This window comes from Myotis yumanensis, unplaced genomic scaffold (assembly GCF_028538775.1).
Source record: "Myotis yumanensis isolate MYYU_CA2020_CCGP unplaced genomic scaffold, mMyoYum1.0.hap1 SCAF_2, whole genome shotgun sequence".
NCBI lineage: Eukaryota > Metazoa > Chordata > Mammalia > Chiroptera > Vespertilionidae > Myotis > Myotis yumanensis.
The window spans coordinates 62,731,993-62,755,735 of record NW_027223753.1 but is presented as its reverse complement, the minus strand read 5'-3'; the positions used below and the strand labels follow the sequence as shown (position 1 = coordinate 62,755,735).

The window sequence follows — 23,743 nt, the reverse complement described above, 5'->3', positions numbered from 1 at the left end:
TATGCAAATTAACCCAACTAATATGGCGGCGGTCACGGAGTTGGAGCAAGCAGGAGGCTTGGATTGCCCCGGCGATGGAGGAAGCCAAGCTTTCTGCCTGCCCTGGCCGGCCCTGGGCTCTGCTCAAGGCTACAAAGTATCAATTATAGAAGATAAATAAATCCCAGATACCTGCTTCCAGCCCGCCCTGGCCTCCGCTCAAGGAGGCGCTGAAAAAAAAGAAAAAGAAAAAAAGGAGAGGCTGGGAGCTTGGGTCGCCGGGGGGCATGGCCAGCCTGAAAACGGCCATCAGCCCCTCACCCAGGCTGGCCACACCCCCATGGGGTGAGAGTCCCTGTTGGGGGGTTTGGCCAGCCTGCAAACAGCCATCAGCCTCTCACCCAGACTGACCAGGCACCCCAGTGGGGACCCCCACCGTGAAGTGGGTGTGGCCAGCCTGAAAATGGCCCGCCCTCAGCCATTCACCCAGGCTGGCCAGTCACCCCAGTAGGGACCTCCACCCTGAGGGGGGTGTGGCCAGTCTGAAAACAGCCCTCAGCCCCTCACCCAGGCTGGCCACACTACCATGGGGTAAGGGTCCCCGCTGGGGTGCCCTCTCCCATCTCCTCAGCAGCGCTAAGGATGTCCAACTGCAGCTTAGGCCTGCTCCCCGCTGGCAAGTGGACATTCCCGGAGGGCTCCCGGGCTGCCAGAGGGATGTTTGACTGCCAGCTTAGCCCGATCCCCTGGGGAGTGGGCCTAAGCCGGCAGGTGGACATCCCCCGAGGGGTCCCACACTGTGAGAGGGCACAGGCCGGGCTGAGGGACCCACCTGAGTGCACAAATTTTTGTGCAACGGGCCTCTAGTCTACACTAATAAAAGAAAAAGATGCTAATTGACCATACCTTCACTATGCCCTAAGCCATGGCCACCAGCCAATCAGAGCGACTATATGCAAATTAAACCAACCAAGATGGCGGCCGGCAGCCACGGAGCTGGAGCAAGCAGGAGGCTTGGTTGCCTGGGTGATGGAGGAAGCCAAGCTTCCCACCAGCCCTGAGCCGGCTGAGGCCTCCACTCATAGCAATAAAGTTTCAATTATAGAAGACAAATAAATCCCAGATATCTGCTTCCAGCTAGCCTCCACTGGGAGCTTGGGTGGCTGGGGGTTGTGGCCAGCCTGCAAACAGCCATCAGCCCCTCACCCAAGCTGGCCACACCCTCATGGGGTGAGAGTCCCTGCTGGGGGGCTTAGCCAGCCAGAAAACGGCCCTCAGCCCCTCACCCAGGATGGCCAGACACCCCAGTGGGGAACCCCACACTGTAGGGGCTGTGGCCAGCCTGCAAACAGCCATCAGCCCCTCACCCAGGCTGGCCAGGTATCCCAGGGGGGACCCCCACCCTGAAGGGGCTGTGGCAAGCCTGCAAACAGCCATCATTCCCTCACCCAGGCTGGCCACACCCTCATGGGGTGAGGGTCCCCGCTGGGGGGGCTTAGCCAGCGTGAAAACGGCCCTTAGCCCCTTACCCAGACTGGCCTGCCACTCCAGCAGGACCCATCACCCTGAAGGGGCTATGGACAGCCTGCAAACAGCCCTCAGTACCTCACCCAGGATGGCCAGGCACCCCAGTGGGGACCCCCACACTGTAGAGGCTGTGGCCAGCCTGCAAAGAGCCATCAGCCCCTCACCCAGGCACTCCTATATAATAAAAGGGTAATATGCAAACTGACCCTAACAGCAGAAAGACTGGGAATGACTGGTCACTATGACACACACTGACCACCAGGGGGCAGATGCTCAATGCAGGAGCTGTCCCCTGGTGGTCAGTGCGCTCCCACAGGGGGAGCTCCGCTCAGCCAAAAGCCAGGCTGATGGCTGCCAGTACAGCGGTGGTGGTGGGAGCCTCTCCCGCCTCAGCAGCGCTAAGGATGTCCAACTGCAGCTTAGGCCTGCTTCCTGCTGGCAAGTGGACATCCCCCGAGGGCTCCTGGGCTGCCAGAGGGATATCTGACTGCCAGCTTAGGCCCAATCCCCCAGGGAGTGGCCCTAAGCCAGCAGGTGGTCATTCCCCGAGGGGTCCCAGACTGCGAGAGGGCACAGGCCGGGCTGAGGGACCCCCTCAAGTGCACAAATATTTGTGCCCCTGCCCTCTAGTATATATATAAAAGCCTAAGCAACCATCCAACCATTCGACCATTCGACCGGTAGCTATGATGCACACTGACCACCAACGGGCAGACGCTAAATGCAGGAGTTGCTAAGCTGCGGAGATCTGGCAGCTATGGTTCTCAGGTGACGCACCTGGAACCAGAGAGGAGGGAGCCCAATTCTGGGGTACAAGAACCTCCCTCTCGCAATCTGGGACCCCTTGGGTGATGTCAGAGAGCTGGTTTCAGCCCAATCCCCACAGGCCAGGCCGAAGGAACCTACCAGTGCATGAATCTGAGCAACAGGCCTCTAGTCTACTATAATGTGAAAGTGAATACATTCATAATAGCAGGTGGGATAAAGGGTAATTAACGGAGACTTGACTTAGGGTGGTGAACACACAATACAGAGTATAGAAGATGTGTGTGGAATTGTGCACCTGAAACATATATAATTTTATTAACAGTGTCAACCAATAAATTTAATAAAAAAAGGGGGGGACAGAAAATATTTCTATTACATATAACTTAAACATCAGCTTTAAAAAAGCTTTTAAATTGAAGAAGGGAAAGACTCACCTTCCTCTGGTAAATAGCAATCCAATCTGTTGTGGCAAACCACTTGTGAGTCTTGATGTCACTCACACCATTCTTCAGATTTCCAAACCGTTTCGTCAAATCCACTTGCAGCAGGTTCCGTAGAAGGTCCTTCAGGTCTGAACTGAAGTGCGATGGGAATCGAACCTGCACAAACAGACCGTGGGATCAAACACACATCTCAAGACTCATGCTATTTCTCTTTTGATTTCAAAAAGTTTTTTAAAAAGATGATAGGTCATTATATGAACAAAAAATATGTGGTGATAACCTTCAAATACTTTTAACTACACATTTCAGTCCCCATAGTAGTCGTAGAGAAAATAATTATTTGGGTGAATGAAATTATGCTTTCAGGCCCCTGTTTCAGTCATGAACCCTCTTCATGAACATAACCCCCCCGCCCCCCAATCCAGAAAAACATGTATGACATATGGAACTTTTCCAGCAGCGTCAGAAGGTTCCCCATCTCTTGGATCCCACGCTACAAAGTTCTGTCTTAGAGTCATACAAATTTAAACTTGTAACTTAAATAGAAAAAGCAGAATATAAAGATATCAGTATGTGCATTTTGAAAAGAGATGATAAAAAAAGAAGTCTAAAAATGATTATAAAAACCCACACTTCCTTTCACAGCACAGGAAACCGTTTTCCATGTATTTATTAGTGGGTGAATTTTTAACATAATTCTGCTATTATGCAACAGTATAAAAATGATTTGGATTGGTTTACAAGCATTTCCTACTTCCCAAATTATGAAGATTTTACAATGAGTTGACTGACCTCCAGCCTTAAAACAAAACAACAAAAAACACCTAAAATAACAGAAGATGTTGTTATATATTTGGCAATCAATAAAATAAAGTATTAGTCCTAGGAGACCTAGGACTATTTTGTTTTTGTTTTAACAAATTCTTCTCCTCTAACTCGCTACTCCAATGTAACTCCCAGTTCTCACCCGCTTATTAATATGTGTACTAAAAAATTAAAAGATGATATTAGAAGGAATAGCTACATCTACATCTTTTACTCTTTTCTTTCATTACTGCCTCTTCTCCACTATCCTTTCCAACTTGTCCTCTTTCCCGTCACACATGCAGGTATGTATGTGCAAATATCTATGCATGTCTGTGTGTGCTCACCTGCACTTTCATTCTAATCTCCTTTCTCTATTATGCACGCCAAGCCTTGGTCTCATTTCATATTCCCACGCCCCATGAAATACATACTCTATTTTCTGGATTATCATGGCATTGACTTCCAACTGACTATAGACCTCTGTAGAAAATGCTTTAAAGAGTTAACAGATCCATTTCTGAACTCCTTACATTCTTACTTTAGTTCTCTACAAGTACCACTATCACCTTATAACTTGCAAAGTGACTCATCACATTACCTCAGTTAATTTCCACAAATGCATTCAATCAACTATGCTGTAGTATTTGTGGATGTCTGTCTTTCATAGAGTAGGAGTTTCTAGAGGGAAGAAACTGGGCCATTTTTGTGTTTTGATTCTCAGAACTCATTAGATCATTTCAAGTAATGTAGTTCATTGATTTTACAATTACTTATTGAGTATCTGCTATGTACCAGGCACTATTCTAGCTGCTGGATATACAGCAGTGAGCAAAAATAAAGTCTCCGATTTCATGAAACTTACATCCTAATTAGATAAGACATACTCAATGGATATGGAATTAACTCTAGAGATGGAGAAATTAAGATTCAGAGATATTACATAACTTAACAAATCATCAGACTATAAAGTGGCTGAGCTGGGACTAGGCATCTAGTCTTATGATTCCTAACCTCATACATTCTGCTATTTACACTGTCTTCACACATACTGTATATAACTCCCATTTTCAAAAATCTCAATATACTTGATATATATTCTTACGTTCTCAAAATAGAAGTAAGTCATGAGCATGCACAGCTCAATTCTATGGCAATGCCAGATTCATAACCACAGTCTTCTGACTGCCACTCTCATGCCAAATGTTTCCCGAAGAGTGGTCATAGGACACACTTCTATTGGAATCAATTGGGAAAGAGGATAAATATGCAGATTCTTGGGGCTTACTTCAAATGATGGGGCTTTAAGCCTGGAACTCTGAGCTTCTATCTCCAAGAGATTCATATGTACAGATATGGAAATTTGAGGAGCACTATTTGAAACTCTATTCACTTCTTTATGCAGAAATTTTATTTTTTCTGCCAGTGACAGATAAAATTTTAAAAATGTAAATAATAAACTAACATTATCTCCATACCAGAGAAAAACTACATAATATTTGAGCCAAGTAACCAAAGACTATTCAAAAGTTGCATAGCTAGTAAATGACCATGATTTGGAGGTCAACTTATACAAATTAGCAACCAGAAGCTTCATTTTTAAAAGTCTGAATTAACACAGATAATAAGTTTTATGTTTTTAAAAAAAGGCATGTGAATTACCACATTCCTTAGATTTTACTTTTCATACAATGGCTTATTACAAGTTAGGCACTGTGTTAAACAGTTTATATGCACTGGTTCATGAAATCCAAAACGCAGCACTGAAGTAAATAGAAGTATTATTATTTTAGAGGTGATGTACATGAGACCTAAAAAGATTAAGTAATTTGCCCAATACTGCAGAGCTAATAACTGGTAAAGCTGTAATTTCAAGCCAGGTACTCTGACTCTAGCATATATACTTTTAATTAGTTTATACTATTTCCATGACTCAGTAACCTGGTGATAGTTATTGTCAGTAACTTTATAAAAGACTGAAATTTTCATCTTAAAAATATTTGCTATACATTTCTTTATCCTAGTTGGAAAAAAACTAGAGCATATGGGTATTCAAAAGGCACTCTATTTAAGAAATAACACAATTTATCTATATATGGTGGATATATTCTTTGTTTAGATTCCAAAGAAATAACTTCTTTGAAATAAAGCTATCTTTGTTGATGAATAGTTCGCATGAACCGTTCAATGTAATGTGTCAGTTATTCTCTCCATATAGTGTTCAGAATGGTGGAGAGTATGCACTACATATAAATTATCTTCTGAATTCAGGTAATATGCAATGCAATGCATGAAGAATATATCCACCTAAATAAAGTAGTAGTTCTTTATTTTGGAATGCAGATAAAATGATGGTCTTGAATTGGTTAATGTGTGTGTGCATCTGTTTAATCTTCAGAACCGTGACTTCCAAATGGGGAGTGGCAGTGGGGGGTGGTAATGGTAGATAACAGAATCATTTAGGACCTTTTCAAGTTGTAGACACATCCTCCTCACCTCCATATCACACCCTCTGGCTCCCCAGAGTTTCTGATCAGTAGCCCACACTCTCATAGTAAGCCATGTTAATGATGAGAATCCGTCATAGCCTTAAAGCATACCGAGGGAGAAATAATGAGAATTCTTGTGAAAGAATCTTCCCCAGGATTGTTCTAAAATTTAATCAGAAATCTGGTTTCTTTCTGAGGGAACATACACCCATGTTGATTCATCAAACTGAAATTAGCACAACAAAACAAACCAAAACAAAAACTCCCAAAACAAAAGCAAAACCAAAACAGAAAATAACTTAAAAATGTTTCAATTGTAAAACCTTTATAGCATAGGGTGGGGTAAAAGTAGGTTTACAGTTGTTTGTATGGGAAATAATAAAATCATTAGTTACTAATACAAGAATAAACTGTGCTTTGCACACTCACAATTGTAAACCAACATTTTGCCACACCTGGAAACACTAGAGGTTTCTATAATGGGAAGAATGACTCATTTTTCCTTCAAAGCTGTATCAGGAATGGCACGATTTCTATCACTATTATCAATTATAACTGCTGTAGAAAGTGTAATCAGAATTCTGGAATATCAGAGCTAGAGCGAGCTCAGTTTAATTTAGTCTAACCTTCATTTTAAAGATAAGGAACCTGAGCTCCAGTGAAGCTACCAACTCAGTTTCACTGTTGGGAAAATAACTTAATCCTCCCGACTCTTCCATCTTCCTGCCAGGCCATGCTGGGCAAATAACGTGGAAGCAGCTGTAAAGAGCCAGATATGGAGAAGGGACAGTCTAGAACAGCGGTTCTCAACCTGTGGGTCGAGACCCCTTTGGCGGTCGGATGACCCTTTCACAGGGGTCGCCTAAGACCATTGAAAAACACATATATAATTACATATTGTTTACAGTAGCAAATTACAGTTATGAAGTAGCAACGAAAATAATTTTATGGTTGGGGGTCACCACAACATGAGGAATTGTATTAAAGGGTCGCAGCATTAGGAAGGTTGAGAACCACTGGTCTAGACCCATTAAACCATTAGATCTAAGAGATAAGATTATTGGAAACGGGCATTATTTAACATGAAAGAAGTGTTTGTGCAATATACACTTTTTAGAGTGTTTATTTGGTCTTTTTCCCCCCCTAATATTTCCTATTTATGATTCTCCCCCTCCCCCCAACGTTTAGAGATCAAGTTACTTCTGAATTTCCTCATGGTATATTCTTTAGAATAAATATACTTCTACAGTGAAGTATAGGCAAACAGAATACATGGTGTGTATCAAAATTGTCTGTGATCATTTAAAAACACAGATGTTCAGAATACACAGAAGACCAAGTAAGTCAGTATCCCTGACAGTGGGCATCTACTCACAATTGTAAACCACAATTGTAAGCTTCTTGGAGGCAGGGACCACACTGATTTGCTGTATCCAGCACTGGTATTGCATATATGATGAGCTCAAGAAATATTTAATGAATGCATATATTCAAATTTGACAAATACCAATTAGACACCTTCGATGGGCTGGACACGGATGTACTTTGGTATGGTGGCAAACAAAATAAGACAAAGATTCCTGTCTTCACAGAGTTTACATTCTTGTGAGGAAGACAGATAACTTAGTGATGAGTGACACTTTAAAAATGTTGTCATCATATCACCCCTCACAAAACTTTGCATTGTAAGGTCTTTATTTTTTATTCTTAAGAAAATGGAGAATCATTGCAAGGTTCTGGGCGGAATAACAGGATCTGATTCAATATTTTTAAAGACTCACTCTAGTGACTCAGAAGACAACAGTGTCAGTGGAGGTGGTAAGAAGTGATTGAATTCTGCATATTTTCTAAAGATAGAGCCAAAATGGTTTTCCTGTGCATTGATGAGGTCTCCAGGGTGTTTTGGCCTGAGTAACTGAAAGGATAATGTTGTCATCAACTGAGATGGGAAAGGTGGTGGGAGAAATGCATTAGTTAAGGAAAACAAAAATCCGTCAGTTTTAGACAGGTTGAATTTGAAATGTTTATTAGGCATGGAGATCTCAGGTGGGAAGTTGAATACAAGAGTCTGTAACTCATGAGTCAGGTATGGACTAAAAAAATGAATTTAGAAATTGTTAGCTGGCATTCAAAGTCATGAAGAAAGAAGAAAAGAGGACCAAGCCAAGGAGAATGAGAAGGAAAGATCAGTAATGCAAGAATACAACTAAGATGTGAAGAGTCACTACAGTCAAGTGAAGGAACAATGAAGCACTGCTCTTGAGTCTATTTCTTGCTTTGCCACAAAATTCCTTTTGTCTTTGGGCAATTCTGAGTCTTGATTTACCTACACACAGGATGAGGGAGTTAAACGAAATAAAACTAAACATTCTTGTCATCTCAGAAATCTACCAAACGATTTATTTAGTAGAAAGAATACCTGGCTTACAACCACAACTCCAGTTACATATATGCTCTATGCTTTGGAGAAAACCCCTTTACCTTTCTGAGTCTGTTAATTCTTCCATAAAATGATGGAAGTATATTTCATCTGACAGGTATGAAAAGAAACCAAATAACTTTTATGAAACTGCTTTGCATCATGTCTAGTATCTTGCAGGCACTAATTCAATACATTTTTCATTTTTTCAACCTTCCCATTAAGATAACATTTAAGGATCTGGAGCTGAATTTTTGAACCAAAGAAGGAACCTGGAGGACAACAATATTTATCATTATGTTTCTAGGCAACCAAGGACAGTGTGTGCTCTAAGAATCATCTAGAGGGTGCAGGAAGGCCCTCCTTTCTTCTTGTCTCATGCTTCACCTGTTACTTTACAGAACACTTTCTTTTTTTCTTCTGTGCTTAACGTTTGATAGAGTGAGAGAGAAAACGGTTATGTGTAACCGTCTTGTAAGGACAACATTGTGAATATAGCTGACATCCTAAACAACTGTCAAACTACATTATGTAATATGCTAAACCAACTATGACACTCAGTCCGAATTGAGCAGACTCAACGGAGTATTTGTTCTGTTTTCAGCACCCATTATAAAGTCTTGTACATTTTGGTTTCAGTAATGACTATTATTTCCTAAAATTTAAGAGGAAGTTACATCCAAAAAGCCAATCAGCTCACGTTGTTACTGTATCCACACTGGGTGGTTTAAACGAAATTCACTAACTGGTTTACTGACTGTTTTTTCTTTTAGAAATAAAATAAGGTCAAAATCAAATTTGTCTACATTCAGCTCAATCACAGAGATTACAAAGCTTATCTTTGAAGAAGAAGGGAAAATTTTACTGCTGTTCTTCAGGAACTGACAAAAGATCACTTAACTAGTTCATTATCCTTTATACATTCGGATAAAATTTTCTGGGCCAAAATGACCCAAAAGCGTTTGCACACAGCTCACAACAATAATCTGTTAACTTCTGTCCGCAAGTACGTTGGAATAAATTTCAAGAAATTATCTCTTATAAATTAAGTACAGTAATTAGAAATCTACAATCCCAATAAAGAATTTATGTAGCAAAAATTAGCGTGTCTAATCATTTTTAAAAGGCATAACAACTTTTCATATATTAGGCTTTCCATAGATGTGGTGCCAGGTTCCACACTGCCTCATAGGGCCTGGGGAAACTTTAATCAACCTGGATCCTATCTATAAACAGAAAGATCTAGGACAATGAAAAATACTTATTAATATTGATTCCACAACTGTGGGCTCTCCGATCTGTCCTCTTACCTGTGCAGAAACAGTGGTAGACACAACAAACCCAGATGGTTACAGAGGGCTATCACCCACCCCGTCCTCACTCCCTCCCCTGCCCAACAAGTTGCAAGCATTTGCCCATAGGCCCACTAGAGTAAAGGGCTGTCAAAGCAGGTATTAATAAGAATTTTCAATGATCTCAGAAAGGTGTTAAAAATGGCCCTGGGTTTTATGCAAATAGAAAAGAATGCTTTTGTATTTTATGAAAATGATTTCTGAGTAGTCTAAGTGTCTTTAACTATAGCCACAGTCAAATAGAAAATGGCCTTTAATTTCCCCAAAAGCACATGTATACCTTCACCTTTTTCACACATCCCCCAACACCCCTCCCCATCTGGCATCAAAATATTTTCTGTTTCTATGAGTCTGTTTCTGTTCTGCTTATTCCTTTATTTTGTTTTTTAGATTCCACATATAAGTGAAAGCATATAGCGTTTATCTTTCTCTGTCTAACTTATTTCATTCAGCACAAAACCCTTTAGGTACATCCATGTTGTTGCAGATGGTAAGATTTCATCCTTTCTTAAGGCTGAGTCATATTCCATTATATATTGGACATTTATGTTGCCTTCATATCTTGGCTACTGTAAATAATGCTGCAATGAACCTATGAATGTGTATGTCTTTTGGGTTTCTTTGGATAAATACCCAGAGGTGGAATTTCTAGGTCCTTTTTTGTCTCTTGTTATAGCCTCTATTTTAAAGTCTATTTTATATAAGTTTTGCTATCACAGATTTTTGTTCGTTTCTATTTTCATGAAGTATTTTTTTCCATCCCTATACTTTTCAGTCTGTGTGTATCTTTCAACCTTAAGTGAGTCTCTTGAAGACAGCCTATGTAAGGGTCTTGTTATCCATTCAGCCACTGTAGTCTTTTGATTGGAGCATTTAATCTATTTGCATTTAAAGTAATTATTAACAGATATGTATTTATTGCTTTTTTATTATTTATATTATTGATCTTTACTTCTTCTTAAAGAAGACCCTTTAACAGGGGGAGAGGACTCTTTTAAAAATATATACTTTTATTGATTTCAGAGAGGAAGGGAGAGCAAGAGAAAGATAGAAACATTAATGATGCGAGAGAATCATTGATTGGTTGCCTCCTGCACACCTCCTACTGGGGACCAAGCCCACAACCAGGGCATGTGCCCTGACCTGGAATCGAACAGGTGACCTCTAGGTGCAGGGACCGATGCTCAACCACTGAGTCACACTGGTGGGGTGGGAGAGCCCGTGCCCGGTTTCCTCTGGACTTTCCCCAGGGGTCTTTTCCCTTTGCTGATTTTGCTTTCTATCTTTTCCTTGGAAGGCACCTTACAAAGAAGGTATACATTATAATGTAAGGTATCCATTCCTTGATTATCACTATATGCTGAATTCTTTGAGACCACCCAGTGAATCTCCTAACCTGGGAATGGTCTTAGAGACTCTGGACACATGAGGAATAGCCATTTGGCTGATAATCAATTTCCCTTCATGTGAATGTGAATTTTCCTCCAGAAAAAAAATTAACTAACTCTTTGATCATTCTCTATATGCATCTGTTTACAACTTTATTTTTTATACAGTGTTTCCTTATACATTTTTGGTGCTCATTAAAAATGGAATAATATCTACTTAATATATAATGAAGTTAACAATTTTTATTAAATTACATAAGTCAAGGGCTCTAAAGTTATGGTTTCCCTAACGGCTGTTCCTTGACTGACTTATTTGCAAGTATCATTTTTGAACACAATATTAACTTTCATATTTCCAAGAATAATGCAGCCAGATAGAGTTGCTATGGAAACCATAACTGATTCTTGTCATAAAGTATATGCCACTGAGCACGAAATTTAAAGACTGCAGAAACTCAGCACATATATTGTTAGGATGAGGCACAAAATGCAGGAATTATAAGACTTTTCTGTTCATGTGCATTTTAAAACCTGAACCTTAATGTTGCATGAATAATTTGACATTCAAATACCTCCTCTTTTGTTTTTTTTTAAAAGGCAAATATGTGTAGGAGAGAATCTCACAAGCTGATTGGTCATCTTTCTGTATATTTAAAAATACCAGTTTGAGTTACAATATTGTAATAGAGACAGTACCTAACAATCTAATGTTCAAATATATGTACGTTAGTGAATTAATCACTTCATTAAATACAGTTTATTTTAACTTGTATAGGACACTGATATCTATAATCTTTATAACCTGGTTTCAGAATGGAAAATATAATCAACATAAAATGTTGCTACATAAAATAATAATATACATTTTTAAAAATTAGAAAAATTCTGGATGCAAGTATATTTTTAAGTGACATTACGTCATCAAAACCATTAAAACATTGTAAATACAAATATAGCATTTACAAATAAAAGGCCATAATTGGATTTAAAATATATATATCTTTATTTCAGAGAGAAAGAAGAGGGAGAGAGAGAGAGAAAAACATCAATGATGAGAGAGAATCATTGATCGGCTGTCTCCTGCATGCCCCCTACTGGGGATCGAGCCCACAACCCAGGCATATGCCCTTGACTGGAACAAACCCAGGGATAACACTTTTGTAATATGGAGAGAGGTACATCTACTTTGCATTTCAGTGTTGAAACAGATGCTTTTATTGGGGAGTGATGAAGATGATTTTATATTCACATAATGCAGATCCTAGAGATCACTTAATGGCTATATTCTGCTTTCAGGAGTTCTATTTTAACTGAGGAAAGAGACCAAGGAATAAAAATAACTTCATAATATCCAATATGGGGAGAGACAATCTGGCATCTTCAGTCAAAAGCAAAACACCCTATCATATTTCTAAATAAATGAAGAAAAAAAATTAAATATTGTCATATGACAAACTTTTATGTTGCTGCTCTTCTAAGGTGATTACGATGTAAACTGTTATGATTTTTAGAATATATGCAGATTTGAAGTTTAAGCTACTATTGGATCCTAAATGTTAAGATATGATATGAAATAAAAACATATTCATGAACAGCTGAAAAAAACGTTATGCAGTATAGAATGATTGGCAAACCGAGGCCAATTCATACAGATGAAGATATATTTGTTTTCACTAAAACAATTTTTCAAAGTAAATGAAATTTACTTGTGACAGCATCCTTGTCAGATAGTTTTATTCCTTTTAGGAAGTTAAGCATAAATAAAAGCAATATAGTGAAGATTCAGGAACTTTGTAATTACCAGCAATTAAATTATTTGGAATTATTATAGTTCTGCATTCTTAGTCTTTGGATTGGCAAAATATGCTTCTTCCATTCAGTGATTTTTAAGTATCTTAGTTCTCGCATCATTCTTCATATGACCTTTGGTTTTTATTCTCTCTTGGGAGTTTGCATAATTACTTTTCAAATTCTTAAAAAACAAATCACTTCCTCCTCTATGAATTTTTTTTGATGTTTTCTTTTGTTCATTTCAAAGGCTCTTTTACTGTGACTTTAACATTCTGCTCAGTGGAAACAATTACAAACATAAGAAATGTGAAGTCTAGAGAGCTACCAAAGTAACAAGGGCAGCACTGATACTTCATGACTCAAAATACTTCTCTCTGCCTTTCTGTAAAGTTTTCACTGCCCATCTTTAGTTTACTTATCTGTAAGAGGCATTTATTTTTCACAAAAATTTCCCCATAAAATACATTTAAATATAACTGCAAAATCTTTTGACCCCAGTCGACTGCATATGCACTATGAGATAAATTTGGGTCTTGGTAAAAAGTTAAATTACTAGGTTATGGACATTTAGGTTGCCTTCTTAACACTGCAACTTTTAAGTTAACATTGTGAATTTTACGTTCATTGATGCTGACTGTCAGCTTTCATACTAAATGTAGAGTGTGAACCTGGCTGAGCTACAAAGAAATATAGACTCTTCCTCTGCCTCCTTCTAGATTCTTTAGGTTTATTAGGTTAATCTCTGCCTTAAAAGGTCACAAAGTACAAAAAAGTCAACTACATCACATCTCAGGGTGATGTCATGTCAAGATTAATGCCCTATTCCTGGTCATATTCTAAATGGGGCTATGTAATCTAAAAAACAAAACAAAAACAAAACAAAAAAACCCCACAGATAAACAGAACATACTATGTGTAAAAATAGCAGAAGGGAAAAATAAAAAAATCCCTTTCCATAAACTTTATCGTAAATATAGAAGGCCTTCTTCTGGGGATTTTAAGTTACTCTTTCTTTGCTAACTAGCAGAAAGAATCAGGCTCATCTCTATTAAAATTGACTGTAATATCTTTTAAAAAGACCTGCGGTATGAGCCAAGGCACGAGCGAATGACTAAACAAATACTTTGGAAACAAAACTAGGGATTATAAATGTAAAAAAAGGGAAGGTTAATGGAGTAATTACAAAATGTAAAATACTATGACAGTAAATCTACTGATGGTCAAGAAAAATTAGTTATTTCCATTTTTGCTAAAGATAAATGACAATTATAATCACAATGAACATAAACAATTGTTTACATAAATTCCATGAATTTCTATGTTAAGAATATCTATTTTATATTTACTCTCAATTATGTGGTGTATGACGTAATTCAAACAAGAAGTCTTTCCTGAAAAAGCAAGAGCATATTTTTAAAAAGCCCCTAAAACATCTCTCCAAGGACACAGCTACATGAAATGACTAACAATTTTTATTTATTTGAAAGAATACTCAGGATTAGGGCTATGATGCTGTATTTTGCAAGTGATAAAATTTACTAAAACTAGAAAATGTTTTATTATTTTGCTAATGTATTTATCAAAATGCCCTTTTTTCTTAACAGACTTTGATAATTTAACATTTATGCTAATATCTTTAATGGATGCTAGATACAAGGGCAGCAACTCTGAACATTTCCATATTTTTTGAAGTTAGGGATAATATGATATCAAATGGCTTCAATCTATAAAGCTTAAAATTCATGTACAGAAATAATGAATAACAGAGGAATAATAAAATGTATGTCTTACCTTTCCAGAAACAATCTTTTCATAAATCTGAATTGGTTGATCTGCAAAGAATGGGGGGTAGCCAGCTGCCATTTCATAGATTAACACCCCTAATGCCCACCAATCCACTGCCTTATTGTAGCCCTAAGAGAGACGAACACCAAAAGTCAATTAGTATACAATCTGCAGAGAACGAAGTCATTGATGACTTCAAAATGACCTTCAAGCATGGGACATTTTTTTTCAAAAGCAGTTACTGAGTTATTCAGGATAGAATAAAACATGAACAAAACTTATCAGGTCAGGTTTAAATTAAATATAGGAAACTTTCTAAATATTGAAACTGGATATTAGAAAATATTATTAAATCTTCTTTCTAAAATCATTAAGAATATTATGGACAATAAAATATTCCCTATTCAATTGCAATACTTTAATTGTTGCACAACAATAGGAAGGGAGTAGGACCAAATTACCCCTTGAAGTCCACTTTAGGCCTATGATCTTTTGAACCAGGTTTTCTAGAGAATGCTAGGAATGTCAAAAGTTTTGAAGCAAAATAGTAGATATTGCATTTCATAATAAGTAATGGAGTTGACTTCAGAATATGCTTTATCGTTGGATTTTAGGAGAGTAAGTATACTAAGGAAAGTCCCATCCACTTCACAAGATCTTATGATAGCTAAACATTTAATTTGGAACCCAATAAATGTAAATGTTTAAGTATACTTTATTGACTGTATTGCTTCTCATCTCTAGAAGGTATACAGAAAAGATAATTCATAGGGTTTTAGAGGACTGATTGTATCTAATGAAAGGAAACAATGTATATAACAAGTGCCTTGAGTGTGCACAGCACATATCCTGAAAGGGTGTTGTGAACCAAATATACAAGACTAAGGTTATTTGTACATGGGTTGTTTATTCATTTTACATTTACTAAAATTAAGACATAGAAGTATTTACAAAGTTCAAATATTAGCATGTTTACATAATGTTTGTTATCAACAATGATCAGTGTCAATTGGCACAAAAGATTATGAAAGAATAACCTGATCATAGAGAGGAATGAGCTGAGTTCTTGCCAGATCTTTGGTTAAGTGTATCCTCTAATTATCTTCACTGCTCCCCACATTTCAACCTTTTCTCAAAGTTTTAGCTTTTCAAACTATTTAGTTTTCAAATTATGAGTTAAAATATAATACTATAAGTAGAGATTTTTTATTTTCATTTTTGTTCTGCTTCTGCATGTTTTTTAAAAGGGAGAGACTGGTATAATTGGAATAGCACTTTGTTTTGCTAATAGAAATAGGCATTAACTTTGTTGAACTCTTTTAATTTAACTCACTAATGCTGTCATTCATTACAATATTTTTATTATAATGAAAGCATGTAATGTTGAACAAGATTCTTTTACTAAGCTTTGATTTCTATGTTGTAGATTGTGTGCTAATGTTCATAATAAATGTGCCAGATGTTTTTAATGCCCTAGATATAGAGAATGAAAACAAATCAATAAGAAAAACTAAATTACAATAAATAAATGGGCAAAGGGCATGAAATAATAATTCATATACACACAAAGAAATACCAAAAGGCTATAAGTATTAAAACAAATCTAATAAAAACATGAGGCTTAAAATATTATTTATTGCCTATTAAATTAGTAATGATTTAAAAAAATAAGAATACACAATGCTGGAGAGAGTGTGGTGAAATAGGCACTCTCATATACAGCTGGCAAGAGTATAAAATGTTACCATCTTTTTGGAAAGCACTTTGGCGATATGTATCAAGAGGCTCAGGAATTTATCCTAAAAAATAATTTAAAATGCAGAAAAGCTATATACAAAGACCATTATCTCAGTTATTTATAAGAGGAAAAAAATAAAAAAGGAAACAACTTGAATATGCAATGATAGAAGAATGGTGAAATATATCGTGATTACATTTGCAAATAGCCATTAGAATGATACATGTTATCATTCAAGTGAAAAAAAGCTGAATACAAAATTATACATTCACTATATCTCAACTATGATAACATGCATAAAAATTATATAAAAGTGTTTTTTTAAGGTTGCCTCTGGTGGAGAGATTATAGTTTTTTTTTTTAATTGTTTCTTTATATATTTCTGTATTTTCTGAATTTTGTACAGTGAACATTTATTACTTTTACAATATATATACATTTTAAAAGTTTTGGCACTTATTCTGTCATCGTATTACAGGGTGGGGCAAAAGTAGATTTACAGTTGTGAGTACATGAAACAGAATTTATTCCTGTATTATTATTTATTACTTATTATATTATTTTCCATATGAACAACTGTAAACCTACTTTTGTCATACTCTGTATTTGTTAAGTATAGTTAAAAAAGAAATGTGTTAATAGCAATGATATTTTGGTTATAAAAAACTAAAAGATCAAGTGCGAAAGATGCATATATGTCTAACCAATGGACACAGAAAATAGTGCTGTAGGCCTGGGGTGAGGGTCTGGGGGCGGGGGGTAGACAGGGTGTCAATTCAGGGGAAAGGGGGACATTTGTAATACTTTAAACAATAAAGATAATTTTTAAAAAATAAAGTGTGAAAGATAATGAGAGAAAGCTAAAATAAATCTTTTTTATTCTAACACTTCTATAGGTTAGCCATTTTCAATTATTCAGGGGTAGATATTCAGTTTCTAAATATTGAGGTATGTGGCTTATCCCTTCCTCTTTTCTTGTTCCTATTTGTGTCCAGTTATTGTTAATTTCTCCTTTCTAGCTTTCTCTACCAAAGAATGGCAGTGGAAAAGAGAAGTTAAACCGTCCTTTCAGATATGAGTACACGTTTCTCTCACCACATTTTCACTGTTTGGAGAAGTAGAACTGTCTTCAATAAGACTGTAATTATTCAATTGCTGTGATATTTCTATGTTTAAACTGAAATTAAAAAACAATGAACATACATTTCTTGTAAGTGGTAAAGTTGAAACAAAGAACTGACGACTAGCGCATATCACCTTTAGATTTGCCTCTTGTAACTGCTCTCCTCTGACTGGGAATGATTATGAAAAAGCTGTGCTTCCAGCTTCAAAACATGGATCTAGAGGTCAGATTTATTAACACTGTTTCCATTAGGTTCAGAGTTAAAATGGACAGTTTATGGGATTAGTGTTAGACTCTATTTTTTTTAGTAATTATGCACAAATAGATTTAAATTTATAATTTAGATTAAATAAAAATATAACATTAGGTCAATAAACTGTTTTCATAAAAGTCCACACCGGTGCATGCCTTCTATCTCTACGTCTTACGTAATGACAGTGTAAGCATACCTTGCTGAGGATTATTTCTGGAGCCAAGTATTCTGGAGTGCCACACAATGTCCAAGTTCTGCCTTTAACTCTTTTGGCAAACCCAAAGTCTGTGACCTACAGAAGGGAAAAAAAAGCACAGAACTGTGAACATTATTATTTCACAATAAATGTATTTGTTGCACTGAAGTTAAACGTTTAAAATCAGGGTGAAAAACAGAACCAGGTAAAACAAATTAATTAAATGGAATTGAGGCTAATCTATGAGGGCCACTGTTTAGTGAATATAGTTGAAACAACCCAATGCTGAATAACATTTCCCATCTCTAACCAAGGAGCAAATGAACAACAACAACAAAAGTCTTAATAAAAATGAAGGAGTGCTAGAAGTGTCCCTTAACTCCAGTATGTCCTTTGCCATTAATTATCTCATCAGAAGTGCAGCAGTATCCCTGGGGAGACCTGGTAAGTGTGTAAAAAGGGACGCTCCCAATCCATCGATAGCAGAAACGGGAAGAAAACACTGTCACCAGTCCAGATTTGGCAGCTGCACTGTAGTATAAAAAGCATGGACGCTGGGGACAGACTGGATTCAATTCTGATTCCACCTGTGTGACCTTGCTCTGCCTTGGTTTCATCAGCCTTAAAATGAGGATAACAACCGTATTTGCACTTCATGGCATTATCAGAATTAAAAGAGAGGATACAGCCCTGCTGGTGTGGCTCAGTGGCTTAGCATCGACCCAGGAACCAAGAGGTCATGGTTCGTTTCCCAGTGAGGGCACATGCCTGGGTTATGGGCTTAATCCCCAGGAGGAGGCAGTGGATCGATGATGCTCTCTCTCATCAATATTTCTCTTTCTCTATCCCTCTCCCTTCTTCTATCTCTAAAAGTCAATAAAAAATATAAAACAAAACATAAAAAAACATGATTCTCTAAAAAAAAAAAAAAAGAGAGACAATACATAAAAAAACATTTGGAATAATGCATGGCACTAAATGAGTGCTCACAAATTTAGCTATTACTAATTCTTCATGCAGGAGGCTGTGCTCAGTTCACAATCACAGATTACAGGAGATATAAACACAGTCTATCCTTGAGGGGACTTTTTGTTCTCTGTAATAGCACCGGAACCATAAGCTCTGTTTAAGCTATTGGGGAAAAGTAATAGTCTTCTCAAAGAAAAAAACATTCCAATATTGGTAGTTGTCAAATACGTACAACTTGTTACCTAGTATTATCTCAAATACATTATATATAGTATGTTCAGTTCATACCTGGATATAACCTTGGTGGTCAATTAGGAGATTTTCAGGTTTTAGATCTCTGTAGATGAGGTCTAGTGAGTGGAGGTACTCAAATGTTAGCACTATCTGAGCTGCATAGAACCGGGCATGGGGTTCACTACAAAGAAACAAAACATTGGGTTTCTGTAAAATGGGTTAACACATAGTAATCAGTAGATTATACAAAAAATTAATATGGAGTTGAGATATATTGGGAGTAAAACGTATTTTTTAAAAACTGTAAATAATCTTGTTAATTTCCAAATATTTAGTAAATCTCTAAATTGTCTTCAAATAATGCTTTGATATGATTAGTGAGAATCATACATTGAAGAAAAATGTAACTTTCAAATTGTCATATGTTAAATTATTATTGGCTATAGTAGAAGATATTGATGTTTTTGTAATCATGTCTGACCTTAAGGATGACTGAAAGGCAAATGTGCCAATTAGATCATCTGTCACGGTCATCGCTACTGTTGATGGGTTCCATTTACATTTCTCATACATTTCATGTGCTTAAAGATTTTTGCTACATAGGAGAGTTCTTTACTTGAAATCATCTGCTGATTATTGCCATTTTTACCTAATCTGTTCTTATTACAAAATGATATATACTCATTATAGAAAAAATATAATGTTAATGAAAAGCAAGACATCCATAATCCCATCCAGAAACCATAGATAAAATCCTGGAGTCTGAATTTCCAATCTTCTATGTATGTTTACACAGACACATAAACACAGGTATAAGCTGTATATTTGTGTAAATATATACAATTCTTACAGACATAGATGAGATCAACTGATAGATCAATGTGACTTTGATGCCACATTCTGAGTATTATTCCAAAAAGATGTACTGACTTTTTAGTCTGAGTTTCTATTTCATCACCTAATGTATACACTGAATTCTGCTAATCTGCCTGACAAATTGCAATGACTTTCAGATTTGTGTCCTCAGTGAACAACGTTAACTAGGAATAGAATTTCCCTCAAGACCATTGGCATGAATTTGATCTAGTAATACCAGAAATATAGATTAATTTCAAAAAAGGATTACGTATGCTGCTCTTTTTGCTTATCACTGTATTTTCTAGGTACGAGCCTCATACAAATCAGGTGCTCAGTAAATATTTGTTGAATGAATAAATATGTAAAGAAAAATACATGTTGGGGGCAATATTTTATAACACCCTTCCTGTTTCAGCTCCATCTCATCAACACTGTAACAATTGACATATGTTGTATGATAAGGAATGAAATCCAAGTCTATCATCATGTTTTTATGAATCTAATTACCATCATAAGTCCTGTTTGAACTCACACTTATATATTAGTTACACCAATATATAATGTACTGAAAGAAGCTGGACCTATTCTTGGTTTCAGTTTCATTCTATTAGTGATTACTAATGAACAGTAGTAGCTTACAAACTATTACACACAGTAAAGATAGCAACCTATAACCTATTTAAACAATTGTGTAGCCTTTATTTGTAATAACCTAATGAGGTACAGTACATATATAGTATATATATATTTTTAAACCTTAACATACTAGCAACATTAAGGAGAATTAAATTTGTGCAAAACTAACTCTCATAATTACATCACCATGATATCATTATCATCTTTTCTATATATTGCCTTTTTTATCTTTATCCTTACACAAACCTCTTCCCTAGAGTTGTGTAAGATTTGTTCAATAAATACTGATATGTTTAAATTCAATTAATGTTTGCATTTCTGGAAATTCTAATAATAGATTTCAAACAATACTTACTAATGGTAGAATATTTACATTGGTATCATAGTGTTTTTATTTGCTTTTTAAAAGTCAGTATGTGGCCTCTTAGTAATATTTCCATGTAATTCTCCATACAGATAAAATATTACTAAATTGAATGAAATAAATTTTTACATTGATCATCACTTAAAAATTTGTTGTTTTTTTTTTTAAAAACACACATAGCAAGATTTAAGGGGAGTAAAGTATTAGTTACCTGAACCTTCCAATTCTTCTTAGATGTGAAAACATTTCACCCCCAGGGACATATTCCATAACCATATATAAATTAGAATTATCCTATAAACAAATAGGAAGAATAAATAAAGCAAAATATTTTAAGGTAGCACCATGTTCAATTAGAAAAACACATAAAAAGACCCACCTGGTAGATGACTAACATTGGGAACTAAAGATTAAATAAAAAATGTTCTAACTTTTCTACCTTGGGCACTCATGTTTCCCTCCTAGTATTCTTCCACAATTTATTCTAGGATTTTTGCTGTTCTTGCTTTTGAAGGGAACACTTAACTTTTAAACAATTAAACAGCACAGTAATAACTTAATGTTATAGTGTATGCAGAGGAATAACTAGGGCAAAAAGCAATTTGCAAAAGTTAGTAAGAACATTTACATTTTATGTACTACATTAGGTCGGAGAAATTAAGGATTTTTAACATCATCAGGAATTCACAGGTCTTTATTTTATTTAAAGAATAAAGGAGGAAAAAGATTTAAATGCTTCATATGAATCAATGTTGCAGAGAGGTGCCAAGTATCAGTCTAAGGAACTGAAAAGCTGCCAACTTAAAGAACAAATCTTTTGAAAGTCTATGAGACACTTGAGAGGAGGGTCAAAGTCTGTTCTAACTCATATGACTGAAAAGACTAGAGCACAAATTACTAAGTGAAAAAAGATAGTGAGATTGTGGCAGAAAAGGCTCTGGAGAAAAAGAAGATATGTAGGTGTGCTGATTTGCCTCATTAAAATGTCACTATGGATTTTGGTAAATTGAAATTTTTATTTTATAATATAGCCTCATGAAAAATTACACATTTTCCTTAACAAATTCCACAGGGAGAACCAAAACCTTTAAAAAAAAACTCCATGTTTATCACCTGGTTTAGAATCCTATTATAGCTTTATATTTTTAAAAATTATGAGATGAAAATATTTTATTTGGATATTAATAAAATTTACCTTAAAAGAATACTCCAGTCGAACAAGAAAAGGAAAATTTACTGCCTGTAATATTCTTTTCTCATTCAAAGTATGCTCTATTTGCTTCAGTTTAACAACCTGTAATTGAGAGATAAATTTATTACATGCACTTAAATGAAATTTAAGTTACTATAATTTTATAATAAGAAAATGAAATAAATGTTTTTCATAAATAATGAACTTGGATAAAACAAAATCACTAGAGTTGGACAAGGATGACAGTAATAATTACCCATGAGGTTTACTAGGTTTAAGTCCTTACAGAGGATTTAAAACTTGGTCTTAAAATGGCAAACTATGATTTTCAGTAAAGAAGCAAGAGCTAAGAAGAATTAGAATTATAATTCTAATACAAGAACAAGTCCTGAAAATTCAATTTGCACAGCTACAAAAGAGGACACACACTAAATATTGGCCAAAAAAAAAAGACTATGTCTTTAGAGCAAATAGATCATTTAGAATTAACCAAGCTTTCTCTGGGTTGTCTACTCAATCATGTACATAGCAGAGGACAGCAACTTATCCTAACATCAAGAAGACTGATTCTACCCTACCTGTGGTCTATTTTTAATTTAAGAAAAGGTATCTCTAGGGAGATAGAAATAATTATTTTGCATGTGTGTAAATCATGTGTGATAGAGGCTTATGTGGGATAATCATAGAATTCAAGAAGTTGAACATGGATAAGAAAAGCAATTAAAAAAAGGAACCCTCGTGCACTGCTGGTGGGAATGCAGACTGGTGCAGCCACTGTGGAGAACAGTATGGAGTTTCCTTAAAAAACTAAAAATTGAACTCCCATTTGACCCAGTGATCCCACTTCTAGGAATATATCCCAAGAAACTAGAAACACCAATCAGAAAGGATATATGCACCCCTATGTTCACAGTAGCACAATTCACCATAGCTAAGATTTGGAAACAGCCTAAGTGCCCATCAGTAGATGAGTGGATTAAAAAACGGTGGTACATCTACACAGTGGAATACTACGCTGCTGTAAAAAAGGAGTTCTTACCATTTGCAACAGCATGGATGGAACTGGAGAGCATTATACTAAGCAAAATAAGCCAGTCAGAGAAAGATAGATATCACATGATCTCACTCATTTATGGAATATCATGAACAACATAAACTGATGAACAAAAACAGATCCAGAGACAGAGAAGCATCGATCAGACCATCAAACCTCAGAGGGAAGGTAGGGGAGGGTGGGGGTAAACATACAGGCCTAACCAATGGACACAGACACCAGGGGGGTGAGGACATGAGTGGGGGGATGGGGGGTAATGGGGGGATAAGGACACATATGTAATAACTTAATCAATAAAGAAATTTAAAAAAAGAAAGACAATTAAAGCTATCACCCAGTAATTAGTATATACAATTACAGTATAAAAATAATTAACTAAGA

At 36.3% G+C, this 23,743-nt stretch overlaps 1 protein-coding gene across 9 annotated transcripts in view; it reads right to left on the bottom strand.

Annotated features, from left to right (window-relative positions):
• Positions 1-23,743, bottom strand: part of PRKACB (protein kinase cAMP-activated catalytic subunit beta) — a 110,905-nt gene that overhangs the window by 8,012 nt on the left and 79,150 nt on the right. For all 9 annotated transcript variants that reach the window (XM_070405468.1, XM_070405474.1, XM_070405465.1 and 6 more), the window contains 6 exons: positions 22,312-22,410; positions 21,328-21,410; positions 19,313-19,439; positions 18,056-18,151; positions 14,752-14,874; positions 2,709-2,873 (listed from right to left, as the gene is read on the bottom strand). In XM_070405468.1, the coding sequence (XP_070261569.1) occupies positions 2,709-2,873; positions 14,752-14,874; positions 18,056-18,151; positions 19,313-19,439; positions 21,328-21,410; positions 22,312-22,410 (693 nt within the window). The remainder of the gene's footprint in view (positions 1-2,708; positions 2,874-14,751; positions 14,875-18,055; positions 18,152-19,312; positions 19,440-21,327; positions 21,411-22,311; positions 22,411-23,743) is intronic.